At 39.9% G+C, this 14,446-nt stretch overlaps 1 protein-coding gene across 9 annotated transcripts in view; it reads left to right on the forward strand.

Annotated features, from left to right (window-relative positions):
• CDK14 (cyclin dependent kinase 14) overlaps positions 1-14,446 on the forward strand; it is a 639,321-nt gene that overhangs the window by 469,723 nt on the left and 155,152 nt on the right. For all 9 annotated transcript variants that reach the window (XM_063606295.1, XM_055114664.3, XM_003809752.7 and 6 more), the window contains one exon: positions 11,111-11,174. In XM_063606295.1, the coding sequence (XP_063462365.1) occupies positions 11,111-11,174 (64 nt within the window). The remainder of the gene's footprint in view (positions 1-11,110; positions 11,175-14,446) is intronic.

Genomic DNA, 14,446 nt, shown 5'->3' on the forward strand with positions numbered 1-14,446 from the left:
CTCATTTTTAAAAAACCCCTAAGAGCTGTTTGTGTGTGTGTGTGTGTTGCTTCCTATATAAACCTTTGCAATGTTGAAAACTCTACATAATATTTTGGAAACACCCTCTCCTTCAATCCATCACCTGCAGCCAAGCAGCTGATTAAATATTGAAGCTGCTTTCTGAAGCCCTGGCAGCTTTTCATTTTCTCAGTCCAGTGGCTCCCCCTGCTGTCTTTACCAGGTAGAGCTCACTTCTCTACAGAACCTCACTACAGATTCTGCTGCTCCGCAAAACACAACCCAGAATCATAGTATTTTAAGGAAGATTTTCTAATCCCACATTAAGCCTGTATGTCACTGCCAAAAATGAACATTCAGAATACTCTAATCTCTTACCTAGTGGTAGTTTAGGTAAGGCCTAGGGAATGATGGAAGAAAGGAACTATATATATGTAAATAGATAAACTCACACCTGTACACACACACACACACACACACACACACACACACACTCATTGATAGCTTATCCGGCTACCAGAAAAATATTCTGTTAGCCATGTGATTGTGCTGGTTCCCTGCAAAATAATTAGCATTGACACTGTAGAAAGTGGGGAAGGAAAGCTTTCATGACTAACTTCTCTGCCCTCCTTCATCTAATTATACCCTTCCTTATCAACCCACTTCTCCCTGTCTACCCTCTAAGCTGTAATTGCAGCCACATAAAAACAAAAGTAAATATATGGGCATCTGTGTGAACTCATCTTGTCACCCAAACTCTGTTTTATATTACCTCAGGATTAAACTAGTGCACTGTGTCTATGGAGGCAGAATATGATCCTTATTTTGTCTGAATGCAAAATGCAACCTTAATTCTGCCTAAACCTCATAAAAGTGCTGATTCCATTTTACACAGCTTTTATCGTTTGAATGCCCTTCTTTGCTGTATATTAATATCTTTACCCCATTGGTCCTTGTTGTCATGTGGCTCCGCATAAGTCAGTCTCCCATTCACAATGTAGCACTTAATCTATTCAAAGCGATATCCCAAAACATTTTTTTCTCAACAGCATTTCCAGTCAGCCCAATGGGACATGGGGCACACCCCTCCCCCCACCCCCAACCTTTCTGAATACATTCCACAGAAGACCGTTTATTTTGGTCCCTTGTCACATGTAGCATCTGGTACTGGCACAGCAATCCAGATGTGTTCTGACTAGTATATCATATGATTAAATGATTACATCTGTATGAATTGTTTATTGCTGCATAACATTAACAAAAATGTAGTGACTAAGGCACATTTATCATCTCTCAGTTTCTGTGGGTTGGGATTCCTGGCATGACTTAGCTAGGCCCTCTGCTTCATGGTCTTAAAAGGCTGTAATCAAGGTATCAGCTGGGGCAGCAGTCTGACATGAGGGTCGGCTGGAGCTCATGTGGTTCTTGGCAACACTCAGTTTCTTGCAGGCTGTGGAACTAAGGACTCAGGTTCTTGCTGGCTGTTGGCTGAAGCCACCCCCAGTTCCTTGCCTTCAGGCCTTCTCAACGTGGCTGCTTGCTTCCTCAAAGCCAGCAAGGGAGCAAGTCCACTAGCACAATGGCTGTTATCATTGTACACAATATACAGTTGACCTGTGAACAACACAACTTTGGAATTCACAAGTCCACTTAGATGTGGATTTTTTTTCAATTAAAGTTATACCAAATGTGCCTGTCTCTCCTGCCTGCCCTTCTGTCACCTCCATGTCTTCCACATCTGCCACCCTTGAGATAGCAGGACTAAGCCCTCTTCCTCCTCCTCAGCCTACTCAACATGAAGATAAAGATGAAGACCTTTATGTTTCACTTCCACTTAATAATTAGTAACTACATTTTTCTTCCTCTTGATTTTCCTAATATTCTTTTTTTCTAGCTTACTTTATTGTAAGGATATAGTATATAATAAATATAACATATATATAGTTGGTAAGACTTCTGTTCAACAGTAGGCTATTAGTAGTTAAGTTTTGGGAGAGCCAAGAGTTTCATGGGAATTTTTGACTGTGCATGGGGTTGGTGCCCCAACCCCTGCATTGTTCAAGGGCCAGTTGTAATCTCAGAAGTGATATCTCATCACTTTTGCCATATTCTGTTGGTTAGAAGTTCCTGCTCCCACCCACACTGAAGGAGAAGGTTGTGAACACCAGGAGGTGGGAATCACAGGGGTGAGCTTAGAGTCAACCCTCCTAATCTCTTTTGACTTCTAGTAGGTGATCTTATGGAAGTTTTTATTCAGCTAAAAACCACAAGTCTTTTTTTATGCAGCTTGCTGCATGCCACCTGTTCCCATCTTGAACGATCAATTAATAGAATCTAAGTACTGGACTTTATGTTTATAGCTATCACATTTTCCTGGTGTTAGGTTCAGCCAGTTGTTCATGCCTTATTAAATATTTTTTAATCCTGGTTCAGCCGTCAGAATACTACACATCCCTTCTATTTCATGTCATCTGAAAAATGTAAGACATCCCTTCTGTCTTCCTTCAAGTAACTGATAAAAATCCTGAAGAGGATGATACCTAACATTATACAGAATATACATGTACACCTACATCACATGTCTTATAGACATATACGTATGTATGTGCATGTGTATGTGTGTGCGCGCATGTGTGTGTTGAATGTGAGGGAGAGAGAGCATGAAAAAAACCTCGTTCTGATACTCAAAACCTCCTTCTAGGGTGTGGTCAGGTGGATATGAATTGTTTAACAACATCTGAGCCACATTTCTCAGCCAGCTTCTCCTAGAAGCAGATAGTATAGCTCTTCAAAGCATGGTCTCTCTAGTCACACCAACCTGACACAGGATTCCAGCTGCCCCACTTTCTAGCTGTGCAACCTTGAACAACCAGTTTGTCAGTAAACTGGTTATAAACCTGATATTGCACACATGATATCAATAAAGGATAGCTTATTTTCTTGATGCCTGGCTAAAATCGATATATGCTGGAGGAGCAAAGGTTACTGCCCAGACGCTCTTCTCTGAATTCAGGATGTTGACAAGTTTTGTTTGACACATCTTATTTAGTTTTTGTTTTAAATTTCAATTAAGTAATTTTTTGTAGAAATTTGAATTAGGTCATAGGATTAAGGTACTTTCACAGGAAATCCAGGTATTCTCCAGTTCCCTTAGTGAAATGAAAGCTACAGCAATACTGGGGTCCTGCACTGTGCATGGCAGCCTCCGGCAGAAGCTGAGCAGTCGCTGCTCTCTGTGGACGGGGCCTTGTCACATTCAGTCCTGCCTTCTTTCTCCCTGGCCCTCTCCCTCAGTCACCTGCCTGACTGCTTCTAGAAGAATTTTAATTTGCATTACCATTCTGCTCCAGGAAGGTAGAGTAAGGTAGGAGGAAAAACAGAAATCTTGAAACTGAAGATGACTCTCTTCTACTTTTTAAAAAGGTTAGTTTAACATGACTTTTTATTTAATGAAGTCATGATAATTTGTCATTTACAAGGATCCTTCAGGTCTATATAGTTAATTAAACAAATATTTAAGGAGTGCCTACTTTAGGTACTTTGATAAACAAAAGGAATATAAAGTAAACAAAAATTTTAAAAAAGACATGACCTCTTTACTTATTAACACTTAGAGTCCAATGAAAGAAATAGACGTTTATCAAATTTTCACAGAAATAAATGTAAAGTTTCAACTGTGACAATTTTTACTAAGAAGCCTACAGTGCTATAATGGTATATTATGGTGATTATGCCCCAATATGCAGGGGCTTGTCCTGAGAAAAGGATGTTTCAACTCAGAGATGAAAAATGAATCAGGAACTAATCAGGTGGAATGGGCACAGATGTCCAGGCTTTGGAAATACATGTGTAAAGGCCTTGTATCCACACCCAAATCTCATCTTGAATTGTAACTCCCACAATTCCCACGTGTCATGGGAGGAACCCAGTGGGAGGTGATTGAATTATGGGGGTGGGTAATATTTCTCGTAATAGTGAATGAGTCCCATGACATCTGATGGTTTAAAAAATGGGAGTTTCCCTACACAAGCTCTCTCTTTGCCGGCCACCATCCATATAAGATGTGACTTGCTCCTCCTTGCCTTCCGCCATGATTGTGAGACCTCCCCAGCCATGTGGAACTGTAAGTCCATTAAACCTCTTTTTCTTCCCAATCTTGGGTATGTATTTATTAGCAGCATGAAAATGGACTAATACAGGGGTGTTCCCAGAAGACAACACCAGATCACTTAGAGTTGGCACACACACATGCATACCTCTGTATCTTTACACACACTCTCTTCTGTCTGGAGTGTCCTTCTCCTACTCATTTGCTTGACAAGCGCCTAGTCACTTTTGAAGTCTCAGTTTTAAGGCTTCATTTTCTTCAAGCTGTCCCTTCACCTCTTTTCCTGGGCCCCCACCGCACTCATTACACCCCTCATTGAGCAGCCTTGTCATGCTGACTTTCTGTTTCACATGCTTGTCTCTTTGTCTCTCTCTCCAGACTGAGCAACTCCAGGGCAGACACTTTTTAAAAAAATCTTTTATCTTCTACACATAGGAAAGAGGTGGTCATGTTGTCATCACTCAGTACATTTCTGTTTATTACATGGATGGGAAAACATAATTAACAGTTGAACAACATGTATATAGTATAAAATGAAAAAGATACATAAGGATGGCCAGTGAAAAGCGTGGGCCCCTTCCACCTCTGATTTCCAGCCACCCATTCCCCTTTCCAGAGACCCACTGCTGTTACTAGTTTATTTGTTTGTTTGTTTTTTAGGGATATCCTTTGCCTACTCTTGAAGTTATCTACGTAGAGAAAATGAATATTTGATTCAAGTATGCAATTGGCATTTTTTAAGATTTCCACGCCAAAATTTGCTCTCTTTGGTCATTTCCATCTGTCCTTGGCCACTCTTATAATCTCCTCTTACTTGCATCTTTCCCCTTCCCCTTAATATACTCCATCTTTTCAACCTCTGCTTTTTCTATCACTGTATCCTCCTCTTAAAAAATGTCCTTCTTGGCCGGGTGCAGTGGCTCACGCCTGTAGTCCTAGAACTTTGGGAGGCTGAGGCAGGTGGATCACTTGAGCCCAGGAGTACAAACCTGGGCAACACAGTGGGACCCCATCTCTACAAAAAATAAAAAATTTAGTAGAATAGGGTGGAGTGTGCCTGTCATCCCAGCTACTCGAGAGGCTGAGATGGGAGGATCACTTGAGCCTGGGAGATTGAGGCTGCAGTGAGCCATGGTCACGCCACTGTTCAGCCTGGACAACAGAATGAAATCCTATCTCGAAAAATAAAACAATTCCTTCTCACCATCACCCATGAGGCCACTGGATCCTGAAACCTTTCTCCTCACCTTCCACCTGCCCTGTCTGCAGCACATTCGTTGTGCTGTCGGGGGCAGTGCAAGCTCCAGGTGGCTCCTCTGCATTTCCACCTGATTATCGTTTTTCCAGGTGGAGAGTGCACAGTCAGGATCAGAATTAGGAGGTTCTGCTTTCTCTCTCTGGCTCTTCTGGGAACTTCATACCATCTGTTCCAGAGCAGGGTGTATAATATTGCAGCTGAGTTCTGCTGAGCCACTTCACAGGTTTCTTTTAGGACTTCTCACTAAGGAGCTAGAAAAAAATCTTCCAGATCCGAAAGTAGTACAGCTGTGAAGCAATCATTATTTTAGAGATGTTATATGTGTGGACTTTCAGAGTTGCAGCTTAAAAATCATCAGTTATTAGGTTGTTCTGAAGTCCCTTAGAATCCACAGCCGAGTCCATTTAAAATCCACATCGCCACTGTAGTCCTGCCCCTAAAACTTAAAGCCTTGAAGTGGGAATCTGGTGCTTTCCATATCATTTCATTAGGACACAACTTGTGTGAGCCAGTTTTGTGTCCCATAGGCCAGAATTCCTCTGTGCTGTAGTCTCTGTTAGAGACCTCTCGGTCCCCTTGACCCAGGAAGAACCGTTAGCAGGACTTGTTCTACTGAAATCACAGGTGTTCAGGGAAAAGCCCATGGACTCCTGTTGAGCAGCTCTGAGGCCTGTGCAAAAGCAAAGACTAGAAAGTGAGAGAATTGGTGGAACTAGTGATAGTTTAGAAAGATAAGTAAATATTTCTGACAAACACTAGTTTGTTAGAGTTACTCTGAGCTCTAGAAGTTTAGAATTTGCTTTTCTCCTGTTATTTGGAGTAGATATTTTCACAGCGAGCCCCTCTTTTTCTCAGTATCTTCTCTGCCCGACAGAGGCTGACATAACAGGCAGAACCTGGGCCACACCTGCCAGGGCAGAGGCACACCTGGAGGAATGAGTATGGGGCCATGATTACCTCTTAGTTCCTCAGGGTCAGGGGTGTAGACCTCCACGGATAAGATGAGCTTGTCCTTTTTTTTTTTTTTTTTTTTTAACAGATGTTAAATAGTCTAAGAAATCACAGAAAAGACTTCTGGCAACTGTATATTTCTGAACAGAGGGACATGAGACCATTTTGTAGCTTGCATTTTGGCATTTGCTATTTGTTACCATATGTGTGCTGAAGAGTTCCAAATGTTTTTCTCCCTCTGAAATTCCTCTCCCAAGATTCAGACCTGTATTTCCAGCTGCCCAATCTTGACCTGCAGGCATTTCTAACATTTAATAGATCCAGAATGAAACTCATTGCCCTCAGCCCCCAAACTTGCTTTATGTCTGGCATTCTTGATTTCAGCTAATAACTTCTTCCCTATATAAGTGGATTTTAAACAGCAGAATATACATTTTACATCATGACTCACTATGCACACACACAAAGATGTAACTTGAACAACAGTTTCATAAAACAATATGTATCTTTACATTTATGTTGCCCTCTGATATCTTCTCTTGAATTCCATCTTTTGAAAAGTGCCGATGTCAACTCCCTTGATGAATTTTACTTACAGTCCCCCAACCAGTCATGTGACCTGCAATTTGTGAAAACCTTAAACAGAGATAAAATGCAGTCTCCTTGAATTCAGCGTCTGGCCTCTGCTTCCTTCCCATCCTGTAGCCCAACCTGCAGTCTAGCCACAGTGTTATCCAGACACACCATTCATTCATTCAGTCAGTCAACATTTACTGGGTACATATCTGGTGCCGGGCACATGGTGCACTAAGTATCCAGAGATCAACATCATCGTCTCCACTCTGAGGACCACAATGCATAGACAGATGAGTAATCTGGCAATTACCAGGTAGTGGTTAGGTTCTAAATAGAAGTTTGCATAAAGCACTTAGACATCACAAAAAGGTAGCATGTAACTTGGACCAGAGAGTCCAGAAGGTCTTTCAGGAAAAAGTGACCCTTGTACTGAAGCTACAAATAGAGGTAGGAGTTCAGCTGGCAAAATTAGGGCAGAGCCTTAGGGAAGAGAATTCACTATGAGAAGACACGGGGGCTGAGCATCGTGTTAATTTGGAGAGCTGAAAGTGTTCTGATATAAGCCTCTCCTTATAACCGTATACTCTACTGTCACTCCCACCCTTTCTTTACTTGGCAAACCATGACTCAGTGTTCCCTCTCCCACTAAACCACCCTCTCCCGGTAGCCTTTCTCCCTGCCCCCAGGGAGACTCAAGCCTCCCTTCTTTAGGCTCTGACCTCACTCTCCCATACCATCAGCTTTGTTTTGTTGAAGGCCATTCATCACCACCCCTGTTCATCTGCATCACTAGACCAGGAGCACTTCAAGGCAGAGTCCAAGTCCTTACATCTTCTGTGAGGAGTACAATAAGTGTTAGCCAAATAAAGAGCTGAACCAATAAAAGAAACAGGAGATGGACAAGCCACAGACACAAGTTTAGGGTAAATCTGCTTAAATGGATGTGTAGAAGACTTTTCAGTATATCACAGATGGAAAGGGGCTTCAAGTGTCATGAACCTGCTTATTTACAGAGCTGGGGACCACATTTTAAGTGCTCGTGGCACCTCAGTTGCAATTTTCTTTTTGTTTCATTTGCAAAAGATAATTTTTGACTTTTAGAAAACATTCTTTTTCTTCTAACTTAAATGTGTCTTGTTAATGGAACTTGTTAGTGAATTAATAGAAATGAAAATCTGACATCAGAGACCATACATACTCTCCTTAGTGCACAGGTAGCCAGTCATTGCTAATCATACATTAAACCCAAACAATTTTTTCCAAAATGGCTTTTACAGGAAGCAAAATTAATTTTTAATTATTCTTTTCCTTTGCCCACTTTCTGCCCACTTTGTCTTTTCTGTGTAAATGGTTCAGGGTTGTAAGCAGGACAGTTTGAGGTCTGGAATCTCAATAGTTAAGCCTATAATTGAAAAAGAAAAGTCTAATGTATTTGTTTCTTTCCTGGTAATTTTTATGGTATGACCATAATATATCATAATCACTTTGAAACAGAACACTGGATATGGATGAGGATAATGCCTACAAAAAAGTTTTGCTAACGCAAGCATTGTAGAAACAGAGGCAGCCAGGAAAACAATTGTACTTTATTAGGAGCAAGAGAACAGGGCTCAGATTCTGGCTGGACTTTTCATTGTTTATAAAACTTCCATAGGGTCTGTTTTCACATGTGACAGATTGGCTGTGTTCAAATTGTGCTTTTGAGCTGACATTTCCTCCCTTTGTTGCTAAAGTTTAGTACTGTTGAACTCCTTTGTCCTTGATGCAAATTTTAGTGAGAACAAAGTGGAGCATTTCCAGATTAGCTGTATGTGCTGCCTGCAAACTTAATTGTCTCCTCTTGAAATAATGGTTGGAATTATTGAAAAGAAAGGGAGAAATGCCTTTTGCAGACACTGTTATCATAATCGTTTATGTCAGAGACAATGCTTTTGTCTCTTTTCTCATGTTACAACTCTTCAGCCCTCTTGCCTGCCTCCTTCCCCTTCGTCATCCAGCCCATCAATAATGTGACCTAGTTTGTGTAGATCTATCTATTGATGTTAGTATTAATTAGTGCTGGAAAAAGTAACCAAGTATGAGTCTTAAAAGAATTTTTATTTTCTCATTTGTTGATGCTGGATTCATGTTTCAGCCAGGAATATAAATACATGTATTTAATCCTGATTCACCAGAGTAGGAAGCAGGGAGTTTGGCGCTTACTGTATATGTGCCACTCTGACATCACTGCCATGTCACCCACTAGTAAATAAATGCATGAACAATTTGAGCCCTGTATTACCTTATTGCCTAGTAGTGCCTACAAATCCTTGGATAAAGTGAATATGCTTCATTTCCTCTGTTGACAAAGAGTCAAACTCTGTAAAATATTTGAAGAGATTTATTCTGAGCCCAATATAAGTGACCAATGGCCCATGACACAGCCCTCAGGAGATCTTCAGAACATGTGCCCAAGGTTGTCAGGCTGCAGCTGGGTTTTATGCATGTTAGCGAGACATGCGACATCAATCAATACATGTAAGATGTATATTGGTTCAGTCCAGAAAGGCAGGACAACTGGACGTGGGAGCTTCTAGGTCATAGGTGGATTCAAGGATTTTCTGATTGGCAATTGCTTGAAAGAGTTATTACCTAAAGACCTGGAATCAACAGAGAAGAATGTCTGGGTTACCAAAAGGGGTTACCAAAAGGATGGAGACCAAGGCTTTATCATGCGGATGAAGCCTCCAGGTAGCAGGCTTCAGAGACAATAGAATGTAAATGTTTCTTACATTTACAGACTTACAAAATCTGTCCTATCAGTCTTAAGGCCTGTGTTGATGTTTCTGCTGGTCAGCTGTGCCTAAATTCCAAAAAGGAGGCAGGTATAATGAGGTATGTCCAGCTCCCCTTCCCCATCGTGGCCTGAGCTGGTTTTTCAGGTTAACTTGAGAATGCCTTTGGCTGAGAGGAGGGGTCCGTTCAGATGGTTGAAGGGCTTATACTTTTATTTTTGGTTTACACCTCTCATAATATCTAGTGGTCCTTCTTCTCCTCTGCTGGTTTCCAGCTTTATCTCTTGCCCTTTCTAACCTGTTTGTCTATCCATTTATCCAATATAGTTGGAATGACACCATCTGGCACTCCCTTGAACATATAGTCCCTGTGGAAGAAGTGGGCAGTCTAAATTTTCCCACATGGCTGGAGCCTCCCTGATCTGAACAGACCCAGTTTTCTGTGGGTTCTTTGAGTAATACCTAATACTGACATAGTGCTATGTGCCAGGTAGCGTTCTCCACACAATTGAGGTAGATGCTGTTAACACCCTCCAGTTTACAGATGAGGAAATTGGAGCTCAGTGGGGTTATTTCTCAGCCCAAGCTTACATGGCTGGTAAATAGGGGAGCAAGGATTTGAACTCAAGGTGTCTTCAGAGCCTGGCCTCTTAACCCTGAATCTCCCCTTTCTAGGTTCTTAACCCTGAAACTCTGTTCTCAGTCAGTGATTTGCCATGATCATTGAGTGTAAGAGCCATAGATCATGGAACACAATGTTCCAATGGAATGTGCCCAGTTACATGTGAGCTGAAATTGCCCATTAGTTCCTTTCCCCAGATCAAACATTGTAGTGATAGAAAAATAGATGGAGAAAGAAGGTAGACATATGGATAGAAAAAGGAAAACATGTAGAAAGAACATTATTTTGGCAAAAGGAAACTGTAAATCACGTAATTACAGATTTTAACTGTAATGAGAGAATTTGAGCATTCTAAGCTGTCGACCCTGCCTCTTTGAAACATTATGATGCTCAGACAGAGGATGTGGGGTAGAAATGGAAGAATTGTTGGAACTGTTAAATGATGAGACATGTGATACTGGAGTGAAAGACAAAAGCTCATGAAAGAATCATGAGGGACACATACAAACTTCATTCAGCAGCATGAAGATGACAGCTCATTGTTTGATTCCTTAGCCTACTTATTAAGTTTGGACTTGATAAAATATAGCAGATTTAACTTGTCTTACCACATTCAGCTGTATTTGTTATAACACAGAGATTCATCTTGGGTGGCTCTTTAGCTGGGTTTGTTTTTACTGAAATAAAATCTCTGGCATACGATAATGGAAAAAAAAATACCAGAGTTTCATAATATGTAGTGTACTATTTTTCTACACTTGAGAATTTTGAGTGCTTTGGAAATAATAAGGCTGTTTCCACAATTTCCTACTCTCCACTAGGTTCTTGGAACACCAAATGAGGACACATGGCCTGGAGTTCATTCTTTACCACATTTTAAGCCAGGTATGTTTCATTAATTACAGATGACTAGGTGCTTCCTATATGCAAAAGGTGAGTATATAAATGTTCCCTCTCAAGCAATATACCACCTTGAAAAATTCTGGTTACTTTTGCCATTGTGTACTTTGTCTATTAATGGAATTGTCCTTTTATTTTCACAAATTATTTGTCTGTGAAGACAGAGTTAAAGACATCCCTGATGATTTTCACCATATATACTTTATTTTATTTGACTGGTTGATCTTGCAGTAACCATTAATTTCATCATCAGTTAGACTAGCATCCATGTCTATAAAAACAAAATTTAAATTGGGTTGCTGTAATCCATCTGTGTCACTTCTTGTAGTAAGTGACCAGGAAAAGTATTAAATTGTAAAAAGGAAAAATCATATTTTTATTTTTTTACAAAACTAGTAAATATATGGTCTATAATTTGAGTTTAAACATGTAAGATGCTCTGAATGTTCTATTGTACAGCATTCAATATGTTTTCATGTAAAATATTTAAACCTGAACACTGAAAAATCTGAAAGAAATGTGAACTTTTAAAGTAAGTTGTCCTTTTTTTTCACCAGTAGGTGTCAGGCGTGAAACTTTGTTTTAATAATTACACTTAAAAGATGAATCTCAAACATGGTCTGATTTTTATAAGAGAAGGGAAAGGTTTGGAATTGAAAATTTAATAAAATCAGTAGAATGAATTATTGTAAAATGATTCTCTTGCTGGTTGTTGTGTTTTTTTTTCTTTTCTCAGTTATAAAACATGGCTTACAAAATGCAGACCCACCATAAAATTACTGAAAGGGATTTTATAGAAGCTGTAATAGTCTATTATCCTATGAGGGAAAAGAGCTATGAATAATATCTGTTAGAGGAGCCAAGTATATTATTTTGCTTCTCTTCCCCTCTTTTGGGGAACCATGAGGAATAAATTATCAGTTCCAAAGAATGACTGAGTTGGGAAACTATTTTTATTCTTAATATTTTTCTGCGCAGTGTGTTCAGAATTCTTTTATCTTCTTCAGCTGCCCTAAAGACTCTTTGTACTTTTACTAGAAATTCTAAATAACTTCTATGTTCTGAAAGACTATAGAAACCTAACAATTTTAAATGGACTGACTTTCTTTTTTAAGCAACTAAGAGGCATCCTCTAACTGATCCACGTGTTCTTAATGGAGTGAAGAACACAGTTCCTTATAAACGATCCAATTGTGGGCTCTTAAAGAAGGTTAACTTCCCTGTGTTAGGACCTAAAATTTTAAGTCCTAGGCAAATGAAACAGGAGACTTTAAAAAGATTTGAAATGAATAAAGTTAGATGCAAAAAGGAACAATTAAGGTGAAATCATTTGGCCTGCCTAGTTTCTGGATTAGAAAACATGGAGTAATTTATGTGTTTTGGTGGGAATAGAATTTATCTTCATCAACAACATACAAAAGCATTTATTAGTTTTATTTTGGAAAGTACGAGGATGTGGTACCCATTAAGCTAACAGATTGTGAACTTCATGACACCAGGGACTGTTCATTGTACATATGTGGTGTTCAATCAATGTGTGTTGCACTTGATCGTATTGAATGTTAAAACAGACATTATGTATGTGACTCCTCTGGTGGGCATATACAAACTAGAATATTTATGTTTAAGTTATTAACATTATGTGTAAGCCCCACAACAGACACATAACGCATAGAAGGTAATGGGGAAACAGAAAAGTAACATATGAAGATGGTGGAAAGCATGGGTGGTGATGAGCAAGAAGGTTATTCCAGGCAAAGCTCAGGGCTGTGAACCACAGCACATAACTGTTTCCTGAGTTTGCTTGAGAGGAGTCAAGAGGAGACACAACAATAGACTGAGTCAAAGGAAACAAATTTCCAAGTCCTTCCAAGCAGCACTTACCAGACCATCCAGGGGAGCCCCAGTCCCTGACCTCATAGATCTCATAGTCCTGGGGAAGAAAATATACAAGCCCAAAAAGGAAAATATCAGTGCTAGAGTCCACCTGTCCCAACTCCACTCTCCAGCTCCTTGATTTACCCCGAAGTGTGCCCTAGAGAATCTGGAAAAGGCAATCTGAGACATAAGGACAAACTTTGTTTAATTTTCTAATAGATAATAAATTTAAGCAATTAAAAATATCAAGCAATAGGAACAAGGAGCGTAGTGCAGAGCCACCTCCCCTCTGCCAACTTCCCCTGAACCACTGACCCCACCACAGGCCCCCAGCATATTCTTATACTTCTTTCCTTTATGTAAATGTAAGAAATTAATATTAATTTTTAGTTTTCTCATATTAAACACAATTCCTCGTCTTGTTTTTCTCATTAATGCATCTCATTGATCTTCTCATGTCACGGCAAGGAGGAGGCCAATGTGGTGTCCCTCTTGTCTCGTAGAGCACCATTGTTTTCTGGATTTAACCCATTCACTAATTAGGGACAGTTGGGTTGTTTCCAGTGCTTTGCTATTATAAATATTAATGCATTGAGTAACCTTGTGCCTATACATACACATACACATTGCATATATGTAAATATTTCTGAAGGATAAATTAGGAGAAATAAGGATAAAGAGCCAACAAGTATAGACAATTATAATTTTGACCACTTTCATCAAACCGTTGTCCAAAGGGGTAGTATCTGTTGTCTCTGTTGCCAGAATACAGGAGAATACTTCTTCCCACAGCTGCTTCTCCTCTCTATGCTATGTGACCAAACTTTTGGATTTTGCCAGTTAGATGACAAAAGGAATTTCAGTAAAGTTTTAATTTGCATGTGTTTTGTGATGAGGTTGAGCATCTTTTGATATGTTTCAGGATCATTTGTACTTCCTTTTCTCTGAATTCTTTTTATCTTTTGGCCAATTTACAGTTGAGTTGTGTTTTTTTAAACCTATTTCTAGAAGTTCTTTATATTTTATTTTATTATTTTATTTTTAGCGATGCTGCCCAGGTGGGACTGCAGTGGTGCGATTACAACTCACTGCAGCCTCGACCTTCCAGGTTCAAGTGATCCTCCCTGCTCAGCCTCTCAGGTAGCTGGGACTAACTATAGGTGATGCCACTATGTCTGGCTATTTTTTTTTTTAAATATTTTGTAGAGATAGGGGTCTTGCTATGTTGCCAGGGATGGTCTCGAACTCTGGGCTCAAGCAGTTCTCCCACCTCCGCCTCCCAAAGTGCTGGGATTACAGGCGTGAGCCGCCATGCCCGGCTGAGTTCTTTATATTTAAGAGAAATTATCCCTTTGTCCGTGAAAAACTTTTGCTTCTTT

The sequence above is a fragment of the Pan paniscus genome, chromosome 6, assembly GCF_029289425.2.
Source record: "Pan paniscus chromosome 6, NHGRI_mPanPan1-v2.0_pri, whole genome shotgun sequence".
Lineage (NCBI taxonomy): Eukaryota > Metazoa > Chordata > Mammalia > Primates > Hominidae > Pan > Pan paniscus.